The sequence below is a fragment of the Aphelocoma coerulescens genome, chromosome 17 (assembly GCF_041296385.1).
Source record: "Aphelocoma coerulescens isolate FSJ_1873_10779 chromosome 17, UR_Acoe_1.0, whole genome shotgun sequence".
In the NCBI taxonomy this organism is placed as follows: domain Eukaryota; kingdom Metazoa; phylum Chordata; class Aves; order Passeriformes; family Corvidae; genus Aphelocoma; species Aphelocoma coerulescens.
In genome coordinates this window covers 8494608-8516156 of record NC_091030.1, presented here as the reverse complement: position 1 = coordinate 8516156, position 21549 = coordinate 8494608, and the positions used below count along the sequence as shown (strand labels likewise).

Here is a 21549-nt window from a genome sequence, read left to right as displayed (position 1 = left end):
CTCTGAAAAGGGAGTTGCAGTCATGCTGAACCTCCCCCCGCGCCCCCAGGTGCTTTTTTTATCCCTTCTCCCCCCACATCTGCTCGTTTGCAGGGCTGAGCAGGCTCTGGGGAGCAGGAGGCTCTGCCTGCTCCTGCAAACAGCTGCTGAAGCTCCAGGGACACGGGAGCCAGGCTGGGGGTCTGGGCTGCACAGGGCAGGCTCCACATCCACCTGCTTTCCCTGCCTCCTGAAAACCACCTGAGTGCCCAGAGACCTGGTGGAGATCTGTCCCTGTCCTCTGCTGGATGCAGTTCCAGGCTGTGTGTTCACCCTGGTGATGCAGTGCTGGGGCTCAGCTGGAGCTGTTGCTGCCTGCAATGTTCTCTCCGTGCCGTTTTCTCGCTGGTTTAGCTCTGGGCTGTTGGATGTTGCATTCCCTCTGTGCAGCTCTGGAGAGGGGCCCTGGTTGTGTGAGGTGGAAGCTGGACAGGAGCTCCAGCTTCTCCTCTTGAGCTGGTGGCTCACCAGTGAAGCCAAACCATCCTGAGCCTTTGCTCCATTGCTTAAATTTTGTCCCTTTGGGTACAGTCCTGCTTCCCAGGCTGTTGTTTATCCCCAGCTCTTGCTGAGCTCAGTGTAAGAAGAGTTTAAGATGTCCAGCACACATCATTTTCCAGTGTAGAACCTCTGTGGAGGTGGAAGCAGAGCAAGGAGCCTGGCTGGCAGTGCTCTCCAGAAGGCCCTGCTGGGCTTTGCCCAGCATTTCTGTGGTTTGACAGTTTCCTGTTCTGCAGGGTGGGAGAAGGAAGAGCCTGCTGGAGTCTTGGAAATGCCTATGTCTCCCTGGGGAGCCATGAGCAGGCTTTGCACTTTGCAAGGAAACATCTTGAAATCTCCCAAGAGGTAAGAGAAGCTGGTGCAAATCAGAGGGAACCTGTGACCCCTGGTGAGAGCAAGACTATTTCATGCCAATGAGTTCTATTAATGCATTTATCTTGCTCTCACTGCTCTGGAAAGCCCTTCTCTGTGTGCTGTTTCAGTGGTGTCCTTAGGAACTGCAGAGCTTGGCCAGAAAACACTCTTTTGGTGGGAGGCTCCCAGCCTTCCCCTTAACTACAGCAAATGTGTGAGCTGTTCTTTGCTCTTGACCAATGTTCCTGGGCGAGAAAGGACCTGGGGACTTGTCCACTGGCTGGCCAAGGTGTTGTGCACTCAGCAGGTGTGAAGGCACTCAGGTGCCTCATGGTGTCCAGTCTGTAGGATCCTGCTTTCCTGAGCACAAAGAGATTCCAGCTGAGCTGGACCTGCAGTGTCCTGATGCAATGGATGCTGTCCCTGGATGCACACAGCCTGCAGCCAGCCCTGTGCCACTGCCACCCCCTTTGGGGTTTCACCTTGGCCTTGCCCAGCTCTCTGCAGCTTTCCTGCCATTTTTAGGTGGCTCAGAAGTGCAGAAAGCCAGAATTGCACTGTTTGCTCTTTTCAGTGTGTTGAGGAAATCGGCCGTGGCCTCTTTAGTCTTCCCCAGATGAAGAAATTGCCCTCTTGAAGCACTAATTGAAATCACCATGTGTAAGTGTGCTGGGTGTTCTCCTGCCTGTCTATTAGGTTGGCTAAATCTCTGAGTAGGGCTGACACAGCAGCCTAATTACAGATTTAATTATACTGATCAGACACACTGAAGAAATACTGTTCTTTGGCCCTGTACATTTTAGGACATATTAACTTTCCCACATCTACTCAGGCTGGGCTGAGTCCTCAGAGCAAGATGTTGGCTGAGGGGCCATGGGAGGATGAGCACTGGTGGTCCTGGGGCCTTTGGGGGTGGAAGGGAGACCCAGCAGGGTGGTGGTTCCCAGTGTTGTCATTCCAGGGTGCTGGCTGTGGCTCCAGCTCTGTCAGGAGTGGGTTCCTCATGGCTGGTGGCTGATGAAGTTCCCCAGTCATGAATAACAGAGCAGTGCAGAGACTGTCCCTTTGACAAGCACCAGGATTTTGCCCAGGAGAAACCTTGTGGCATTCAGCCTTTTCATGCTGATGTTCATAACTCACTTCCCATCACCTTCTTCCCAACAAAGATCTAATGGTGACATTTGAATCCAAATGAAACCTGCTGGGGTGACCACACTGGAAGCTGCTGCAGGGTGATCAGAAGTTACCTACAAAATTCCACTGGAATAAAGGAGATATACTTAAAATCTTGGAAGCTGACCCAGCTCTAGGACACTGCTCCAGAGTACTTTTGTCATCTCAGAGTGCAGCTCCTGGGAGGCTGAGGGCAGAAAGCAGGGCTCTGCTGTGGTGTGCGTGGCAGGTCCTGCCCAGGATCGTTGTCCTGCCCTCGGTTGTTAATAGAGCTTTGGAGATGATCTGAAATGAGTGGAAGTCAGGGAAGCACTTAATAGAGCATCAAGGACTGTGAGACCTAACCAGGACATAGTAATTTCTCTGGAGATGATGTCAACAGCAAATCTCCTGTAATTGGCAGGGGGATTTATGCCTGGTGATAAGCCCTTTGATCTGCCTCCCTTTACTGGTGCTTGGGGCTTTGTCATAAATAATGTGGGGATTTATGGTTTTGTTCCAGCACGGCTCGTGCTGCCGTCTGTGGCAGGGGACACAAAAGAGCTGTTGCCAGGCATTTGACAGGAATCAGGCCTGCCCAGGGGAGCAGCCAAGGTCTTCCTCTGTCACGCAGGCTGCTCTTCCTCTGAAGGTCAGAGGCTGTTTCTGGGTGACCTCTCCGTGTCCGCTGGTGATGTTGCAGCACAGCCCTTCTCTGGTTTGGTTAAACTTTGAGGAGGACCCAGCGTTGTGTCCTACAGCTCCTCATTTTATGTAGCAGGAGCTGTTGGACAGATCTCTTCCCAAACGTGTAACATCAGCTTCCTTGGCCTCAGGCCAGGAAGAGGTGGGAATTGGGTAAAATTGGGTGGACTTTTAAAGGATTTTTTCGGAGCGTTGTGTGGGTAGATCACTAGGAACAACTTGAAGTTGTATGGCTGTGAGCCAGGAGAGAAGGGCTTTGGGAGCCCTGGTGTGACACTGCCCACGTGGCTGATGGCAGTGTGGCTGTCTGGTGCTCAGTAACTATGGAAATACTTGAGGAAGGGGGCTGGGAGTTCCAGGGCTCTCTGCCAAGCCATGTGTGGCTACAGGACAGCCCAGACGTGCACGTTCAGGCTCAGTTCTGTGGCAGTGGGCGAGCTGAGCCCTCTCAGTTCCTTGCACCGAGTTTTGAGGTGCAGCACAGCAAGCACAGACCCTCTCCCAAATTATCTCCTTTGGTGCTGAGAGCTGTGTGGTCTCTCAGGTGTCTCCAAGCTCCGTTTTGGCTGTCTCTGTGTTTGATTTTGGGATGGGACTGGCAAAACCCTTGGCTGGGGGCTGCTTGCTCGGAGCACCCCATGCCTTTAACCACTGCCCTATTGGTTTTCCCTCCTCTGCAGATCGGGGACAGGAATGGGGAGCTGACAGCACAGGTGAACATGGCCCAGCTCAGGGCAGCCCTTGGCTTGGGCCCTGGTGATGAGGACGTGGGTGCAGCTCACCCCTACTCCGGCTATGAGGCACAAGGTGAGTTTCTGGGATTCTGGGGCATTGGGAGGTCTCAGGAATTGTGTGTTGTGGGGAGGGGGAGGCATTTGCAAGTGGGCAGGAAATAAAAATGCCAAAGCAAGATGAGGCTGTCGAGTGTCTTCACCTCAAAGGGGGGCTGGGATGCGTTTGCTCTGTGCTTTCCATGATCTGCAAAGGCAGGGAAGGATCCCCAAAAAAGGGCACAGAATGAGTTAATGGAATTAATCTGCTTTGGGAATAAAATTCCACGTGCCATGCAGCAAACCGGCTTTTGTATCTTTTAAAGCTCTGCAGGGCCCTTTTCACTGATTTGACTGATACCACAGGCTTTCAGGAGTGACTGGCAGGGATTTTTGGCTGCTCTTGTTCTTATTAGCACTCAGGAGCAAGCCCAGGGCATGGGCTGAAGGCAGGTTGGGACCATCAGCATGCACTGGGTGACATCTCACCCTTGGAACACCTTCAGCCGTGCTGAACATGGAAAAAAGATGTGGCAAGGCTTGGTCACGGCAGCCAGAGTGGCTTTACTGGCCCTGGGTCACTCTGCCTCTGCTGCCAGGGAGCAGGGGGGCACTGATGGGTCACCACAGTGTGTCCCCAGCTCGGGGGACCGTCTGTGTGTCCTGGAACTCCCCACTGCAGACACAGGTGGGTGCCTGGCATGGGCACTCCCATGCTGGGGCAGACTTATTAATTCACACAAACTGCATCCCAGGAGGTGTCCACTGATTAAATATGACCTTGTTGGCACGGGCACATTCCCCAGGCACTGTGCTCCCTTTCCTGTTGGTAGCACTGACGTGGGGGGGATGGTGCTGGGGCTGAGGCACTGTGCCCTGGGAGGGGAAGGAGAGGTTGGCTGTGCGTGTGTGCTCTCATATTGATCTCCCAGGCATAACCTGCTGTGTCAGTGCCAGAGCTTTTCCTGGGAAATGGAATTGTGGTGAGGGAGCCAGCGTGTCCTGCTGTGCCCCACTGGAGCTGCAGTGGAGCTGAGCTGCTGCCTCAAAGGCTGTGGGGGCCACAACAGCTTCCCCAGCCTCCCTTTGCACGTCATCTCCCCTTTGTAACTCCTGCAAAACTCATTCCTGGCATTTCCTCAGGGGCTTCCCTTTGGCAAGTGACTTCGTTGTGAAGGGGGAAGAGGAAATGAACCTCAGTGTTGGTGCTGTTTCTGGGTCAGAGGGAAGTGTGGATGTGGCCCGTGGGCTGCTCGCTGCCCTCCAGAGATCCACATGTGCTGTGTTAACATCTGGAGCCAGCAGTGATGTTTCTGTCATCTGACAGAGGCAGAGCCATGCAGGTCTGTGTGTGTGTGATCGCTGGAGGATGGGAAAGGGCTGAGCAGCTGCAGTCAGAGTTCTGGAGGTTGCAGTGACCTCGTTAATCCGTGGTGCCCTTGCTCACCATTCCCAAGGCTGGGGCTGTTTGTCGAGAGAAGGACGAAGAGTTCTGGGGAGGAACACCAGCAAATGACTGGGATTTGCGGTGCAGAGAGGGAAGGATCTTGGAGAGCAGGATTTCCCCTCTCCAGGTCCTGGGAATCTGCTGGGGAGGTAAAAATCAGCTCTGTGTTGGTGGGCTGGGGCCACAGGAAGGGAGTGTGAGATCACAGCTGGCTGTAGCTCAAGTGAGGAAGGTGCTGGCCAGGGCACAGGGAGATGTGCAGAGGGCACAGCCTGTGGAGAGGAGCCTGGCTCCTTGATTTCTCCTTAGCTTTTATCCCAGCTTCAGCTCTCTTATTCCGAGCTTCAGTAGAGGATGAGAGGCCACAATGTGTCTCTGAGCCCTTGAGGGAAGGGAGATGTACTTAATGACTGCCAGAAATCTTGGTACCCTCCTGTGCACCTATTAAATGATTAGAAGAGCATAATTATTTATATTATTAATAGCAGCAATTTACAGCCAGAGGAACATCTGTTTCTGTAATAGGAAGCAGGTGAGAGAGTTGAGATTCAAGTTGGCTTCTGAACCAGCCGTGCCTTTTGATGTTGACAAATCTCGTGGTGAGGAGAGCTTTCAGGTTTTTTTCTCCATTCAGATTCTTTTCCCTGCTTAAGGTTACAAAATGGCTGCACGTTCCTGAGGATGCTAAAATCCTCTGATAAGGCAGACATGTGATAAAACACATCAATTTCACCAAGCAGCTACAGTAAAGCTTCAGAGCAAAGGCTGAGCCACGTTTTCACTGTGATGTCCTTCACAGGTTATTTTTCCTTGTAAGTCTTGGGCATTGCCCTTCACTGGGGTCTGGGGGTGGATGGAGTGCCTGATGTTTTCCTCTGCTGTTCTGGCTTCCCTTGCTGAGCTCTTCTTGATTTTAATTAATATTCTGAGAGTATTTGGATGTCAGAAGACAAAGCTGGAGGCCAGAGAAGCGGGGCAGTGCTGCAGAAGTCTTGTGAAAGCAGCGACCTTGTTGAGAAACGCAAACACAGAGAGCTTAAATCAACAAACTGAAGGAAGCTGGAGAGTAGCTGGAACATGAAGTAAATAAACAGGGGCTGGGTTTGTTTCTCCAAACAACCAAAAATGTGGCCCTGAATAAGCCTCATTCTCTTTCACACACTGCAAGCTAAGAGTTGAGTGCTGGTAAGCTTTGCCTGTGGACAGAAGTGAAGGACTTCTCTGTGGCTCTGTGAGGTTGTTTTTAGGGGTGAAGGCAACCAGGGCCAGAAGCAGCACTGGGAGATGTCGGGGGGTGCAGCCAGCACTGGTGCCCCCTCCCTGGCTGCCCTTTCCCAGATGAGTTGCTGTGGGCTGAGGCTGCAGCACCTGCCCAGCGAGGAGCTGCCTGTTCCCAGCGTGGAGTGGGAGCACCCAGCTGAGCCCTTCCTGGTCCCAGCCTGGAGGCAGTGCCTGCTCCTGGCAGGGTGAATCAGGTCTCTGGGGATGCTGCCTCGATCCTCGGGGGGATCCTGCCAGCTGTGAGGGCAGCACAGAGCCAGGGATCACCCAGCAGCCACGGGATGGAGCAGGCAGAGAGCAGCCCTGGCCACCCTCTGTACCTCTCCAGAGTGGGAACTGACTCCGGGCTGCTTTTCTTCTGCTTTCAGCAGCTCATCAGCTTCAGCCGTCACCCGCTGGCAGCAGCAGTGTCAGGAGACACGAAGCAACCTCTGCTGGCAGCTGGGAGTGGGTGGGGAGGGCTGCAGGTGTTCCAGGCGGCGTTGGCATGGGGATGCTGCCAGAGCTGGTTCCTGGCATGGTTTCTGTGCTCTTTGCAGAACAGACACCACTGCCCTGCTGTGCTCAGCTCTGAGGGCAGGCAGGGACTCGGCCCTGAGCCTGACTGGGAGCAAACCCCAGTGTAGGAAGCTGCAATCTTGGAGTACGAGGTGATCTTACAACTCTGAGCAATTGCTGTGATGTTGGGCACGTCTTTGATTTCAGTTTTCCCCCACACATGCAATGGGCATCAGCTTTTCTCTAACCAAGGCTGGAATAAGGCTTATTTGTAAATAAAGCGTTGGCAGTTTGGGTCAGAGAATGAGCCTGACTTCCCCTCTCTGCTCATTTTCTGCTGAGAAGTGGTAGGCACGAGGCTGCTCTGCTTGTTTGGTGTTCCAGAGGCTCCGTGCCGGGAATGTTCGTCCCTGTGTGAGGCAGCCCAGCTTCAGGTTGTGTTCTGCAGTGGGCACAAAACCCCACTCCTTCCTGAGCACTGCTCAGCTCTGTGGGGCTTTGATTGTGGGGCTTTGCATCCTCGATGCAGTTTTGAGCTCATCTCTTCACAGGAATCTTTGAACCCTTGGATCAATAAGACTGGAATAGAAGAAATCCGCTTTTATGTTTTCCAGCCTGTTTGTTTTTGTTCATTTGCTTGCTTTAAATACCTTTGAAGTACCTAAAAAGTGTTTAGGGCTGATAAAATAGGCAGGGTTGACCATCCCTCTGCTGATGCAAGCGGGGAGCTGGGGATGCTGCACCCCCTGCCAGCCTGTGCCTGGGGCTGGGATGCTGCCCAGGGACAGGGATGTTCCTTCCCTGTAGTTTGTTCAATCTTCCTGCAGAAAACTGTCAGCTGAGAGATGTGGCCGTGTGAGAGCAGCATCTTGCTGACAGTGGGCCAGCCCTGCTCCCTCAGGCTGTGATTTCACTGTCTGGGGAGCATTTGCCTTTCCCTGGGCAGACAAGTCGGGGTCACATCCCCGGCGTGGAACCTGCCCCGTCCTTACCAGTCACGCTGAGTAAGTGCAGCAATTGCAAGTGCTTAATATTAAATATCCTCAGCTCTGTTTGATTTTTCCCAGGAGCTGATGGGCTGCAGCTCAGCCTTTTTTTCATTCTGAAAATGAAAGCCCGAGGCTGTGCTGGTTAATTGTACCTGCTGACACAGGGGGGTGATGGATGAGGTGCTGGAGAAGCAGAGCGGCTTTTGGCCAAGTGGAAGGTAGGATTGGTGGTCTGGTGGCTTTGTTGTGCTCCACTCAGAGGGAGAGCTGGGGCAAATATTCCCATGTGCCTGCAGGAAGGTGTCCAAAAGACCTGCCTGTGGTGGTCCTTCAGGGAGCAGGGCAGGAAGGATGGGAGAGCTACTTCCACAGGGGGGTCCTGAGTGAAGGTTTAGGACTTCTAAAAGATGCCTCTTGTTTAGAATGAGTTTTTTTCTAAACCTGAGTAACCTCAGCTGTTAAATCATTCCAGCACTGATGGGGGGATGAACCTCTGAGTCATTTGGATTTTAAACTCAGTGATTTAGCACTCACTTCAGACTGCCCCAGTATTGGCTTTAGGAAGTTTTAAAATACTCTTCCCAAGTATTTATTGTTCCTCTCTCATCTTGCTGTGTTCATGAGCCTCCTTCCCAGCATCTGTGTAAAATCCAGCAGGAGTTCTTGGCTCACAGCAGAGGAAATGCTCCAGGACTGGAGAAGATGATGTTGTGCTACTGAAATTTGTTTTATCTTGATGCTGGGGGAGGTGGCAAGTGCTGGAAAAGAGGATGAGGAAGAGGCCAATTCTTGAAGCCTGTGGCAGAGAAAGCACAACGTGGCTTGTGGCAAAGCCATCCATTCAATCAAGATTCAATCTCTTGTTGTGGGGAGGGAGAACTTTTTGGAAATGGGTGGTTCTGGGAAGCCTGAAGTTCCCTTTGGCTGCACTTCCAGACTCCAGCAGCGCTCCCAGCTCTGCTGTGCTGTCTGGCTCCTGAGTGCACCTTCCCCAGACAGTTTCCCTTGGTAGCTGCTGTGTAGGAAATGCCATGGCTGTGATGCTGCTCTGTCCAACAGCACAGCATTGCCGTTAGGATCAAGATTCCTCTGCTTGCTGTGCTTCTTACACAGCTCAGAGCAAGAAGAGAGAAGAAGGAAGCTCTCTTTCTTGCCCAGCTAGAATAACCTTTTCTCTTTTAAAAGTTTCTGTATGGATGACCACAGTGTGCTTTGGCACTTCTCTGAGCAGGACAAGGCCAGACCCTCAGCAGAGTCTCTGTAATCTCTTGAGAGACCTCAGGACCATCATCCTTCCCTGGCAGGGACAAGCCCATGGACAGCCAACCTTGGCTTAGCAAAAACACCTGGCAGAGCCCAGGATCCCAGTCCAGCGTGGGCAGCGTATTCCAGGAGCTGCTGTGAGCTGCTGGCTGATCACAGCAGCATCCAGGGGGAGGGATCAAGTACATTCCCCCTCTTTTTCAGAGGATTTTACTGTGGGTGTTTGATGGCTGCTAAGCTGACACGTGGTTGCTCCTTCTCTGCCCTCCCTGAGTCAGTCTGGAGGACAAAATCGTGTCCTTGGGCTCGTCTGGCTGCTGGAGATGTGGCCCCTGTTAATTATTGTGTGTCACTTCCTAGCTAAACTCCGAGTTTGATCTCTGCTTGTTCAACACGAGCTGATAATGGATGGTGGGAGGTCGTGAGACTCTGCTGTGTCCTGGCAGAGAAAATCCTGCCCTTAGAAGCAGGCCCGGTGTTGCTGCCAAGTCCATCATCCTGCTCTTGAATCAGCCCTGAGGTTATGAGCCTCCTCCCAGCCTGCTCCACCCAGTTCAGTTTATCTCCCAAAAGATCCTTCTGTCCCCACAACTGTTCCTCTCTGAAGCAGACGATTGCCTGGGGGGGTTGTGGTTAGAGGAGGCTGTGCCTGACGTGGCCCAACCTTCGCACACCCTCCAGGGCTTTTTTTTGTGAAGTGTTTCATGGCTGGGTGCTCTGTGTTTTCTGCAAATACCTCCCCCCCCAAAATATTTCGTTCTTTGACCCAAATTGCTGATGCTTTATTTGCAAATAAGCCTTGGTTAGGGAAAAGCTGATGCCTATTGCACATTTGGGGGAAAGCTGAAATCAAAGGTGTGCCCAACACCACAGCAATTACTCAGAGTTGTAAGGCTACAAATAAGATCACCTTCTACTCCAAGACTGCAGCTTTCCTACGTTGAGTTTGCCCTCACTGGGGGAAACAAATAAGAAATCAGAAAAAAAGTAGCTCCCTTGTGCCATTTCTGCCTCCAAGGAGGATGCTTTTCCAGGTTGTACCTCTTCCATGTGAATGTGAGCGCTCTTTGGCCTGTGGTGCAGTGTCTCTTCGTTCCCTCTGCCCATCCGAGGAGCCTGTGCCAGCTGCTCACCCTGAGTGCAGTCAGCAGACGCCCCAGGGCTCTGGGTGCTGTGTAGATGTGCAGCGTTGCTGTTATTTCTGTTATTTTCGGCCCGTTGCTCAGCTGTCAGACTGGATTGTGGAGATGCAGAACTCGGGCGACACGAACACAGAGCATCTTCTGCCAAATCAGCCAGACGAGCACCTTGATGCAAAAGGAACTTCTCTTTATTGCCACATATTGTGTGCAGCTTTTTTAGAGAAACAGCTTTGCCACGGAGGAGAAAACTGCAGGATTCTTGTTCTGGTGCAGGGTTTTGTTGTGCTCAGGGTCTTTTGGGAGGTTGAGATTTGCTTGTGCTCTGTGTTCCAGTGGATACAGCTCAGTGCTGGAGCCCAGTCCTCCCAGCAGAACAGGGATCATTCCTTGTCCTTGTGGTTCCCAGTTCTGTACCCTCTGACACAGAAGGACCCAGAGCTGTTGGGATTCCCTGGTCCTTTCCTGCCTGTGGGACGGGGGCAAGCAGATGCTCCTTCCCATGGATGGGCACACAACAGCTTGGCACCAGCATTTTATGGCCCAGTCATCGTAAATAAGTGATATTATTTGCTTTCTCTGTTTAGAGAAAAGTATTGTTCTATCCCAGTAGCAACTGGGAAAACAAATGCCACCATTAATCAGGCGAGTGCTGACAATAATAGAGGTCAAGTGGATTTATAGTGCCAGAACCCATTATGTGTTTGAAGACTAATTAAAGCCTTAAATGAGATGCTTGTCCTACTGGAGGCTGCTTTTTTTTTCCCCCCCCCCCTTCTTTCTTTTCCTGCTGCTGTGCTTGCTTTCCCCCTCCCCCTTTCCTCTTTAAGAGCTTTGCTGTAATAATGGAGCACGAGCCTGACAGAGCTTCCCTGATTAGATGTCGGCAGCGTATGATTTGAGATGCTCCGTGAGCACTGGGAGCGCTGGACCGTATCTCCACTGTCACTTCGGAGCTGGGAAGGGTTTCCAGACCAGCATTCCACCCCATACAACTGGCTGGCTGCTCTGGCTTAATGATATTGAGCAATATTTAGAGTTGTCTGCCAGAATCAAGGTTTGGGTCTGTACAGAGGGGGGGAGGCGATGTCCGGGGCTGTGAGAACTCACCCAAAAGCCAAATCAATGTCTTGGTTAATGCAGGTACAGGGGGAAATGACCTTTTCGTGAGAGTACAGCAAGCCCTGATGCTGGATTTGTTGTGTTGTTTGGGGTGCCCAGCCTGTGCTTTGTGGGGAGCAGAGCGCTGTGTGTGCAGCTCGCCCAGGAGCGCTGTGGGCAGCGGGGGCTGATGTTGGCTCCACAGCCTTTCCCCGTTGGTCTTCCATGGAGTCCCCTGTCAGGTTGAATTCTGCCTGCTCTGGCACAGCCCCCCTGAGGGATACAGCGTGTTCCCAGCTGCAAATCCAGAACTGGCTCTCTGTCTGGGGTGGGGGGGCCCTGCTCTGCTGCTCCGGCTCAAAGCGGGAGGGAGGCGGCAGCTGCGGGAGAGGGGGCAGAGCTGGGAGTTATCAAAGCACATGTCAGCTTGATGAGAGCTCCTGCCAGAGCTCCCTGAGTCGCTGCTACACATGTTCAGCTCGATCTTGTCAGCTGCAATCTCTTGGAGATGGAGCCTGCCCATGGAGGAGCAAAGCGCTGCCCATCTTGCCCTGGATGCTCCTTTCCACGAGATCATCCCATCCCCATCTTTGATAAAACTTCCTTGTGCTCGCCGTGGCTGCAGAATAAATACAAGAATGTGAAAACCGTTAAACTCGCCTCAGCAACCAAACTGCAAAAGCAAAAAGTTGAAAAAAAATTTTTAAAAATCCCCTTGGTTCGTGGTGCTGCTGTGGAGATCCTGGGGGGGGGGAAGGAGGAGGAGATTTTGAAAAAAAATATTTAAAAAAGGAACCCCTGAGCAGCGAACAGAGCAACATCCCAGGAGCTGCAGGAAAACAGGGCATGAATGCAGCCAGTCAGGAGCGTTGCTCAGCTGATGTTCACGAGAAGGTTTCAGCTTGCTCTCTTCGAGACCTCAGTAAACCTCCAAGACAGAGAGAGCATTTAGAAAGGCCCCTGAGGTTTTCCGTTACTCTGCAGCAGGCTTGGTAAACATGCCAATAAATGCTGGAGAGAGGGGGAAAAGCCTTCCAGAGGAACAGACCTGAGTTTTCAGCTGCTCCATCCTTCCCATCCCCGGCTGCTGCTGCTGCTGTGGATCAGCACTGGGGAGAAGGAGGCAGAGTTCAGCTTTGGCTGAGCATTAAGTGGTGCTGCAGGTATTTCTGGGAAAAATAAGTTGGAGGAGGCTGAAAGTTGCATCTGGAGATATCTGAGGGAATGGAGACAGAAAGTTAGCAGGACTCCTGTCGTGGGACACTTGTGAGTATGGAAAGCTCTGCTCTCCTGGAAGGCGGATGAGGATGTGTGGGATGAGAAGGGGAGAAGCTCCCACACGTCTGGTGGGAGTTGCTGCTGGTGTGGATCCAGTTTCTGGTCGCCCTGAGTGATAGGGACCCTCTAAATTCTTCTTGCTGCTTGTTTTAGTGGTGGTGAGTGGGGACGGTGTTTGGCCCCAGCACTGGCTGGGATTTCTGGAAGAAACAGCTGAGTTGGATGAAGTTTTTTTGTAACTCTGAACTCCTTCCTCTCTCAGCTCAACTGTGTGTAAGCCCCACACAGTCCTAGACAGGCACCAGCATCAGAGGAGGAGAAAAAGACGAGTTGTTCTGCTGGGCTAGGCTCAGCTGCCTGTGTCTATTAAATTAGCACCGGGTAGGTTTTCTCAGCTTGGAGATTAATGGCTGCTGGCCAGCGGTTCAGCGCTCTGGGAACACACAAAAGCACCTGAGGACAGAGGTGTGTAATTAATGACTCTTTGGACAGCTGGGAATGGTGTGTGTTTATCTAACTGGGCACACTTTGCTGCTTTCTTGCTTTCCTGGAAGTGGCTGTTAAACGGGGCTGTGACGCACACTCGCTTCCAGGGGCTGGCCTCGCCTCTGAGACCCAAATGTGCCTCTGCTCAGGTGTTTGGAGGTGATTTTTACTCCACACCCACCTTGCTGCTGTAGGTTATTCTGAGGGAAGCCACAGGCAGCTCTAGCAGTGTCCATAGGGCGTAACTGGGAGCCACTGGGAACAACCCAGCGCTGCCTTCCCCTTGCTGAGCTCCTGCCTGAGCGACGTGGCAGCACCCAAAATCCTTCACCCATCTCACAGCCGCCTCCTCCATGCTGAGGATGGTGGGAATGTGGCGGAGCAATAGGAATTTTCTTCAGGAATAGGGTTGTTGGGCATTACAAGGGGCTGCCCAGGGAGTCATCACCCCTGGAGGGGTTCAAGGAATGACTGGATGTGGCACTCAGTGCTCTGGGCTGGTTGACAGGGTGGGAATCGGTTGGATTTGAGATCTTTGAGGCCTTTTCCAATGTAAGTGTTCAGAGCTGCTGCCAGCTGGGCCCCTGGCTTTGTGTGGAAGGGGTAGAGTTTGGTGGAAATGCCGACTGCTCCTCGTGACGTGCGTTCCTCGCTCTCCTGTGTGTTCACATCAGTGTCTGTTCTCCACCTCCAGCCCTGATGTCAGTCCCCTGAACTCAAAGCCTGGTAATGAATCACCTTAAAATGAAGCTGGTGCTAATGTGCCTTTTGGAGTAGAGAGGCAGAAATGTGCAGAAATGTTTTGCTGATTTGAGTCTTTATGGCTGCGAGCAGTAAATCCCTTCAGGGTGGTGAGGGGCACGGACATAAACTTTAGATCCCTTATGACCGAGCTGTGATGTGTGTTCATGACCTTTGGTGATGGCCCAGCTGATCTGAGCTTGTCTCTTGTGAAGCTGAGCTTTTCAAAGCAGTGCTGTCCTTGGAGCTGGTGCAGTTTGGATACAGCTGTGGTGGCATCTGGAGCCCTGGCTGAGCTGGCAGCGTGCTGGTGCAGGAATCCCTGCAACCTTTCTCCATTTAATCCACATGCTCTGCTTTCAGCCAGCCTGGATTTGTGAATTTTGTGCCTTCTCTCTGTTAAGTTTGCACAGTGAGCAGCTCTGGGGCCCCCTGAGCCCGGAGGGGTAACGGGCTCTGGTGCTGCTGGGCTGGTGGGAGCTGGGGCTGGTGGGCTTCGGGGAGTTTGCTGCTGCAGGAGCCACACAAAGCTCGTGGTTTCCGTTCTCAGGGCTCAGCGTGGGCATCATTCCTCCCCCAGGATTTCCCCTCAAGCTTGGAAGCTGTCACAGGACCTTGAGTGGAGAGTTTTGGTCTCTGCCCTGTGGGGTGTTGCTGGAGGGGGGTGTCACGTGGGGATCAGCTAAACTGAGCCTTCAGGAATGATCAGGGAAGGGCAGAAGCTTTCCCAGATGTGGTGAAAGCATCCCAGGGCCATTTTGTACATCCTGGCTGTTTGTCAGCAAGGCAGGAGCAGCTGGAGGCAGGTTGAAGGGAGACTGTGGAGGTAAAGAGGGTTTGGAAACCAGGAGTCACAGCTGAGCTGTGTTTCACCCACTCTGTTGTTGTTGGAATCAGACATCAAAATCTTATGAAATCTCAGATGAATATCATAAATCCTGCCAAGTTTTGATTCCTCTGTCAGGTTCAAGGCAAGATTTTGCTCCCCTTAAGGCTGGGCTTGTGATAGAAAATACTGCTCCTTCACTTAGTTTTCCAGCCTCTGTGGCTATAGAGAAAAGCTCAAAGTTGAGTCCCAGAAGCATTCAGTTAAAAACACGATGATAAGGCAACAAATCCACAAATGCATGAAATTGTCTATTTGTTACGATTTTGCTTAATGCCAGTCCCATGACTTTTGTGGCTTAGGGTGAGGTTTGTAACTCCTGAATTCCAGAGACCTTGTCTGAGATCGGGGTTGTGGTGTGACCTGGCTGCAGCTCGATAGCCACAGCCTCACACAGCCCTGTGGCAGTGCTTTAAAAAGACCCAAAACAATAGGAAAACACCCCCACAAGTGAATCTCAAGGCCAACATCCCATCCCTTTGACTTTTAGTGGTTTGGGTTCTCTCTGTGTGACATTTGTGCTGTTGGTGACACCCCCCTGATGTGAATGTGTTGTTTTGTAGGAGCCAGGCCAAAGAGACTCCAGAGGAACAGCATGGACAGCTTAGACCTCCTCAAGTTCCCTTCTGAGAAGGTAAGCAAAGATGTCTGGCCTCAGAGATTGTCAGTGGGAATCTGTACACAGATTCCAGTTGGTTTGTTGTTGACTGGCTTCATTTGCAGGGAAATATGCAATTAGCAGATATCATTGGAGTCAATGGGATTAACCAAAGAGGGTTTCTAGAGAGCTTGGAGGAAAGGAACAGCTGGTCTGACTAAAAAGGCACTTAACACTCAAAGCTGAAAAGCCACTTCTGGGCTTTTTTTGAAAAAGCAGCCCTTTATTGGAAGGATCATCGTGAGCTGTTCAGCCCCTGGGTGGCTGTGGCAGGTCCTGGTGTCCTGTCACCCTGGTGCAGTGACAGAGAGGGCAGACACAGGAGAAGGAGCACTGCAGGAGGCAGAGGGTTTGTTGCAGGGGCTCCAAGGATTGCTTTGCTGCTGGGAATGTCAGATCCGAGCAGATCAGCGTTTCCTCTGTGTCCCCAGGGCTGTTCTGGCAGCAGCTGGGAGGCACTGAGCCCTTCCAGCTACAGGGATCATTTCAGTCTCCCAGAAAATCCTGCTGGTGCTGCTGAGGGCTCAGCCGTGCCCCTTCCCAGAGGAGGTGGCCAGGCCTGCAGCCATTCTGCCTTTTTGGGATGGTTTTGGCACAAATCATTCACATTCTCCCTGTGCTTTCCAAGCACAGCTCTGCCGAGTGTCCTGGGGAACATTTCCCCTTTACAGAACTGTCACAGAGAGGAAAAGCTCACCCAAGCTGCAGGTGGGTGCAGACAGGAAAACAACCTCAGGTTTGAGAGACCATTTAGGTGCCTAAAAATCCCAGTAAACACTGGGAAGGCCAGGCAAAAGCTCCTCCCTGAATTAACTCTCTTTGGAAAATAAATTCCGAATGTCCTAATGTATTTTTATCAATTCTCCCAGTGCCCCTTGGCTGTTTTGGCTCTTGCCTGCTCTCACCAACGTGACTCCATCTCTGGGGTGTCGATGGCAGGGACAGCAGTGCCCAGGGTCAGGGGACATTGGCTCGTGTGTCCTCATCAGAGCAGCACAGCCCTGAGGGCTGGCCAGGGGCTTTGCTGATGTGTGACTTGCTGCTAATGCTGTTGGCTTCCTGCTCTTTGCTGTAAAAGCTGAACACCACTCGATAGTTCAGGCAGGGTTCTGGATTTCAGGGGTTTCATGGGGAGGATGGAGCAAGCAGGAGCTGTGGGGTCAGGTGTGAGCACTCCTGTTCCCCCTGCAGTGGTCCTTGGCAGGGTGTGAGTTCACTCTCCTTCAGAGAGTGCTCTGGATGCAATTCCTCTTCTCTGTGCTGCTGTGGCTCACAGGAGCAGGGGGTTTCAGCCCTGGGAGAAGCTCCTTTGCTTTGTGCTGTGGTGGGAGTGAGGAGGTTGTAAGGAGTAAACCCATGGAGTGAACTGTGATCTCTCCAGCATCCTCTCGGTGTTGTCTCTGCCAGAAATGCCTTCAAAGCCAGCAAAGCCCCCCTGTTACCACACTTCTAGGAGCTCCTGTCCAGTGCCTCTGCACAGAGTTGTGTGTTGGGGCACAGGGAATGCCCACCTCAGTTCTGAAGCTCCAGCACATTTCGGGAACACTGCTCCCTGCTCATGCTGCTCTCTCCAGCCTCTTACTCCTTCATCTGAGCTCCTCTGGTTTTATCTCCCAGCCTCTTGTTTATTCCTTTGTGTACCAGACTAAAACCTCTTTCTCACATGCTGGCTTTCACCCTGAAGGTGCTTACAGCCTGTAATTGAGTCATCTCTCCTGTTGTCATGCGCTGAGCAGTGCAAGGCCTCCAACCAAGGCACTGCAAGGCACTTTCTAGATCTGATTTATGTTCATGTGGCCACTTTTTAAGGTGTGGGCACTGGCCTGGCTGCACTGATGCCATCAACAGCATGCAGGGAAACCAATCCCTCCTTCCTTATTCTCACTATTCCTGTTTGGAATCCCTGTCACCTCCCTTTCCCCACACCTGGGGTGACAGCCCTGTATTTCTGTGCTTGTGGGAGCACTGAGCACAAGCCCCACATGAGCTGTGCTGCTGTGCCTCTCCTGCTCTGTGGGTAGGAGCCAACAGAGCTCCACTAAAACCTGAGACAGGCACTTGCTGCAGTGACTGTTTCTTGCTTTCCCAAGGACCAGAATGGGGACAGCCACCACGTGCGAGAGCTGAAGATCTCAGGAAAGGAGTTCTTGTCGTTACCTGTGAGAACGAAGAAATACCGGGAGCACCAATCCAGCTCGGAGAGGAAATCCCAGGGATCCAGTGCATCCCCTCTGGATGCTGGGGAAGTCCGAGTCCAGGTGCCACAGTCGGTAGGAAGATGGTTTTTATCTCCAGTGCTGATCTGGGAGTTCCTCGTGTTTGTTTTTACCTCATTTCCAGCCTGGTGTGGGGGTGGCAGTGGGGCCTTTGGGCTGGAAAACAGAGCCCTGCTCTGTTTGTTGGCTCTGGGGGCAGCTGTGGGCAAATCCTTTTGCCTCTTTGAGCCTCAGCATCACTGTCCTTTCAGCAGAGCAGTGGTACCAGTCTCCATCACAAACTGGTCGGTGAGGGATTGGCCCTTAGTGGTGATGTTTATAACCTTCTCTGAGGGACAGGAGTCTGGAGCTGAGCTTGGCTGAGTTTAGGCCTGTCAGGATGTGATACCCTGAATTCCAGAAAAGCACAGCAGTGTGGGTGCCTTGTGGAGCTGATTTGATCAGCTCCTGGCGTTCGTGGGGAGTGGGATTGGTGCCTTCAAAAACCAGAACTTTCCCAGGTCTTTGGTGAGTGACCAAAAGTGCTGGTTGCCTTTGCCAAGTGTAGATGTTCCACCTCATGTTCTGATCACACTGATGGCTCTTAGAGTTCATCAGAGATGGTAGAATTCATCCTCCAGGAGCTTTTATTTGGAAGCAGCACAGCTGAAACTCATTTCCTCAAGAGCAGGAGCTGGCCCTGATGTTGGTGATTTCCAGGTTACTGGTCCTGTGCTGGGGAGCTCTGATCAGCCTGTGCTTGGCTCCCTGGAAGATGGTGAGGATCCATATCCTGGGAAGCTCCCCAGGTGCCTTTTGCTGTTTTTCACTGGACAATTCTGCTGATTTTGGGCTGTTCCCTTCCGGTTGTGTTGATGTTTGTTGTGACACATGGCAAACACAAATACTGGGGAGCTTTCCTGCAGCTGTGCTGGGTTTGTTCCAAGTCCTGGAAACAGGGCTCACACCCACAATGATGGCACATTTCTGGATCGTGGGAGGGGACTTGAAGGTGTTTGAACTCAGTGATCTCAAGTGAGAAGCCCCAAATCCTCAGCTTGTTGCCAGGAGAGACAAAGCGTAAGGGAAAGATCAATGATCTCATGGGTGCTTGGAAGTATTTAGGTTTTTGCTTTACACTGAGTCTCTAACACACTATCACAGTTCTGTGATCATGCAGTGATTCCAGATGGAATAAATCCAAGCCAGAAAAGACAGGCCTATTTTTTTTCCTTGGCATTTAAGAAAAGCGAAATTAAATATTTTCATGCTGGGTAAGAAAGAGTCGGAGCTGCAGAGCTTGGGATGAAGCCTGGTTGTGGAGTGGGGATGCTTGAAGGTGTTTCTAGCTCTGAGTCCTTTGTTCCTGAGAACAGATCTTGCTGTACCTGTGTGCATGAGTGTGTGGACACATCCCTGTTTTACCACAGACATTCCTGTTTTCGGTTCTCTGGCCACTGGAGACCGAATTTTTACACTGACTGGGGTTTTTTTTAGACTTCTCTGAGCTCATTCTTCATCCCCAACAGTGCTTGTGGAAATGGTCTGCTGGGAAAAACATTTCCTACAGCTCACCGGTGCAAACATGATCACTGGGAAGGAAAACAAAGCTCATCTGAGCCAGAGAGGAGACAGCACCATGGGGGCACACAAGGCAATACAAAAGCAGAAAAAAACCCCACTTCTGCCAGAAATAGCCTTGTATTTTTAACTCAGACATTCAGCTGGAGACCAAACAAAAGCCATGCTCCATCAAGAGCTGAGAGAAGCATTCCTTAGGAGTGTAGCTGTGGATCCATGGACTGGGTCTAAAAAAGGCCCTGTGGGGCTTTGCCAGCCACTGGTCACCTCTTGGCAGCACGTGTGGGGCTTGGGGAGTGGCCAGAGGGCTCTGTGGTGGCCGTGGGGGACACGGCGGGGTCGCTTCAGGGGAGTTCTGCTGTGGTGGTGCTCCCAGCTTTGCCAGGCTCACTCTGCAGCACGGGCCAGACCTCAGAATGTTTAAAGTCAGCGTCATCCTGTGGGTTTTGCCAAGAGCAAAGCAGCCCCACTGTGTTCTGCTCTTGCAGGGGAGTTGAAAAGCTGCAGTTCCATCCGTGGGAGCCTTTGTAATCAAAGGTAGCAAACCCCACCCAAATGGGAGAGAAGCTCTTCCTGGTCAGGCTGTTCAGACAACAATTCTCCTAGATCCCTCATTTTGTGAGGGAAAAAGCAAAAATTTTCTTTAATCCATTGGCAAACCATGAGTCCTTAATTAGAGGTGAGCTCTAAAGGTTGATCTGAGGTGCTTTTCTGGGGTGCCACAATCTCTGCTGTCCCATGGCAGAGGAGAACCCAGGCTGTGTGCAGGGGAAAAACTCATCCCAGGACTCCCAGGTCCAGTGATGTAACCTCTGGATGAGTCCTGCTGTCAGCACAGCCCCTGACCTCCCTCCCAAGGGGCTTCTGCAGCCGGGCAGGTCCCGGGATGGGGAGGTCCTGGAGATGAAGGTGCCTGAGTCAGAGCTCCTGGATTCAGCACCCATCCCCTGCCTGTTGTTTACCTCCCTCTTCCCCATCCTGTGATGGGGTAATGCTGCTTGCCTGCCTCCCCCGGGGAGGTTACAGAGGCGTGATGATGGCTGTAAAGTTGCTTGAGCTGTGGATGGCAGGAGCTGTGGTGGTTGTCATTAGCATTGGTGATGATGCTGCTAATTACTGAGCTGCTGGGAAACTCCCCATGGGAGGAGGCGGCGGAGGGGAGGAGAGGCAAGGAAAAGTGAAGTGAGCAGGGGATGGAGAGGAGCCTGTCCCTTCTGGCAGCTCTGTCGGGCCCTGAGAGGAGGGCTCAGCCTGCGGGAAAAGCCGTGGGGATGCTGGGATGGATGGGAGAAGCCATGGCCCAGGTGCTGCGGAAGGTAGGAGAGCGTGGCAGGTCCCCCCTGTGCCTCAGCCCTTCCTGCCACTGCTGTGCAAGAGGCTGGTGTTGAATGTGATGCTCATGCAGGAGGCTCCTGACCCTGCTGGGGCAGAAAGGGGCTTCCTTACCCTTCCCAGGGCCCCCTGAAGTGGGGGAATTTCCCAGCCATGGCTGGTGGTCGCTGGGAGGAGAAGGACCAGCCCTGCCAGGGTTGGGGGATGAGCAGGGACAGGGTCCTGCTCACCTGTGAGCCCAGGTGTGCAGCTCCACTGCAAAGGTGGGTTTGGTCTGGGAGAAGCTGGTGAGGGTGAGATGGTTCTGGCCATGTTTCTGCTCTGTTGCAGCAGAGCCCTGAGCAAAAGTGGCTGTGTTAGAGCTCCCTCTCTGTGCTGCAGTTGTGGGCAGCCAGATCCAAGTCCCTCCAAATCCCTCCCTGGGACTCATGCAGTGCACACCTTCCGAGTTTCCTCTCTTTTAAAAGGAACATCAAAGCAGAGGTTTTGTACTACATGAAACTTGCAGACATCAAAGGCTTGCTCATAAATTTAACCCCTCTCTCCACTGTGCTGAAGGTCAGAACGCTCCAGCTCAGGATTGACTTGGTAGCAGATGTGTTTTAGGGGGTTATTAGAAGGTTACTGGAAGGATGGGATTTTTCTAACACTTCAAAAATACGAGAGATCGTGTCCCTCACCCTCCTCTGTGCAAAAAGGAGAGGCCCATGGAAGAAAGGGGCTCCGTATTCTGGAAAAGACTTCCTGGAGACCTGCCCCAATTCTGTGTTTAAGGTCAGCACTGAGCTGAAATATTTGAGGTCAATGGGACTGAGCATGAGCCAGGGTTCAAGGGCTAAAACCCTTTATTGTGTCACGGTCCAACAGCTGGAGCAAAACTCACGGAGCGGGGTGAGGCTCAAACCCACTCCTCTCTAGATCTGTGCTCTGGAAATGGTCCTGATCCTCTCGGCTCTCCCCTTCCCAGGGAGTGATTCGTCACTCTCCAGATCTGTTCCCCACCCTGTCCTCAGCCAAGCCCATTTATAGTCAAGGGGAAGAGGAGCTGTGTTTGATTGCAGTGACGACTTGCAGGGTTGCTGATGTATTTAGACACCGAACAATTTTCAAGCACTCTGCATCACCAAACATTCCCTGGGACAAATGTTTTTAT

The 21549-nt window shown here is 52.3% G+C and overlaps 1 protein-coding gene across 9 annotated transcripts in view; it reads left to right on the top strand.

The window, feature by feature from the left end:
• Positions 1–21549, top strand: part of GPSM1 (G protein signaling modulator 1) — a 73514-nt gene that overhangs the window by 31294 nt on the left and 20671 nt on the right. For 8 of the 9 annotated variants that reach the window (XM_069031615.1, XM_069031616.1, XM_069031620.1 and 5 more), the window contains 4 exons: positions 777–885; positions 3432–3558; positions 15194–15264; positions 17379–17558. In XM_069031615.1, the coding sequence (XP_068887716.1) occupies positions 777–885; positions 3432–3558; positions 15194–15264; positions 17379–17558 (487 nt within the window). Of the gene's footprint in view, positions 1–776; positions 886–3431; positions 3559–15193; positions 15265–17378; positions 17559–20300; positions 20381–21549 lie in introns of those variants that run through there. The other variant, XM_069031623.1, reaches the window with a different exon arrangement.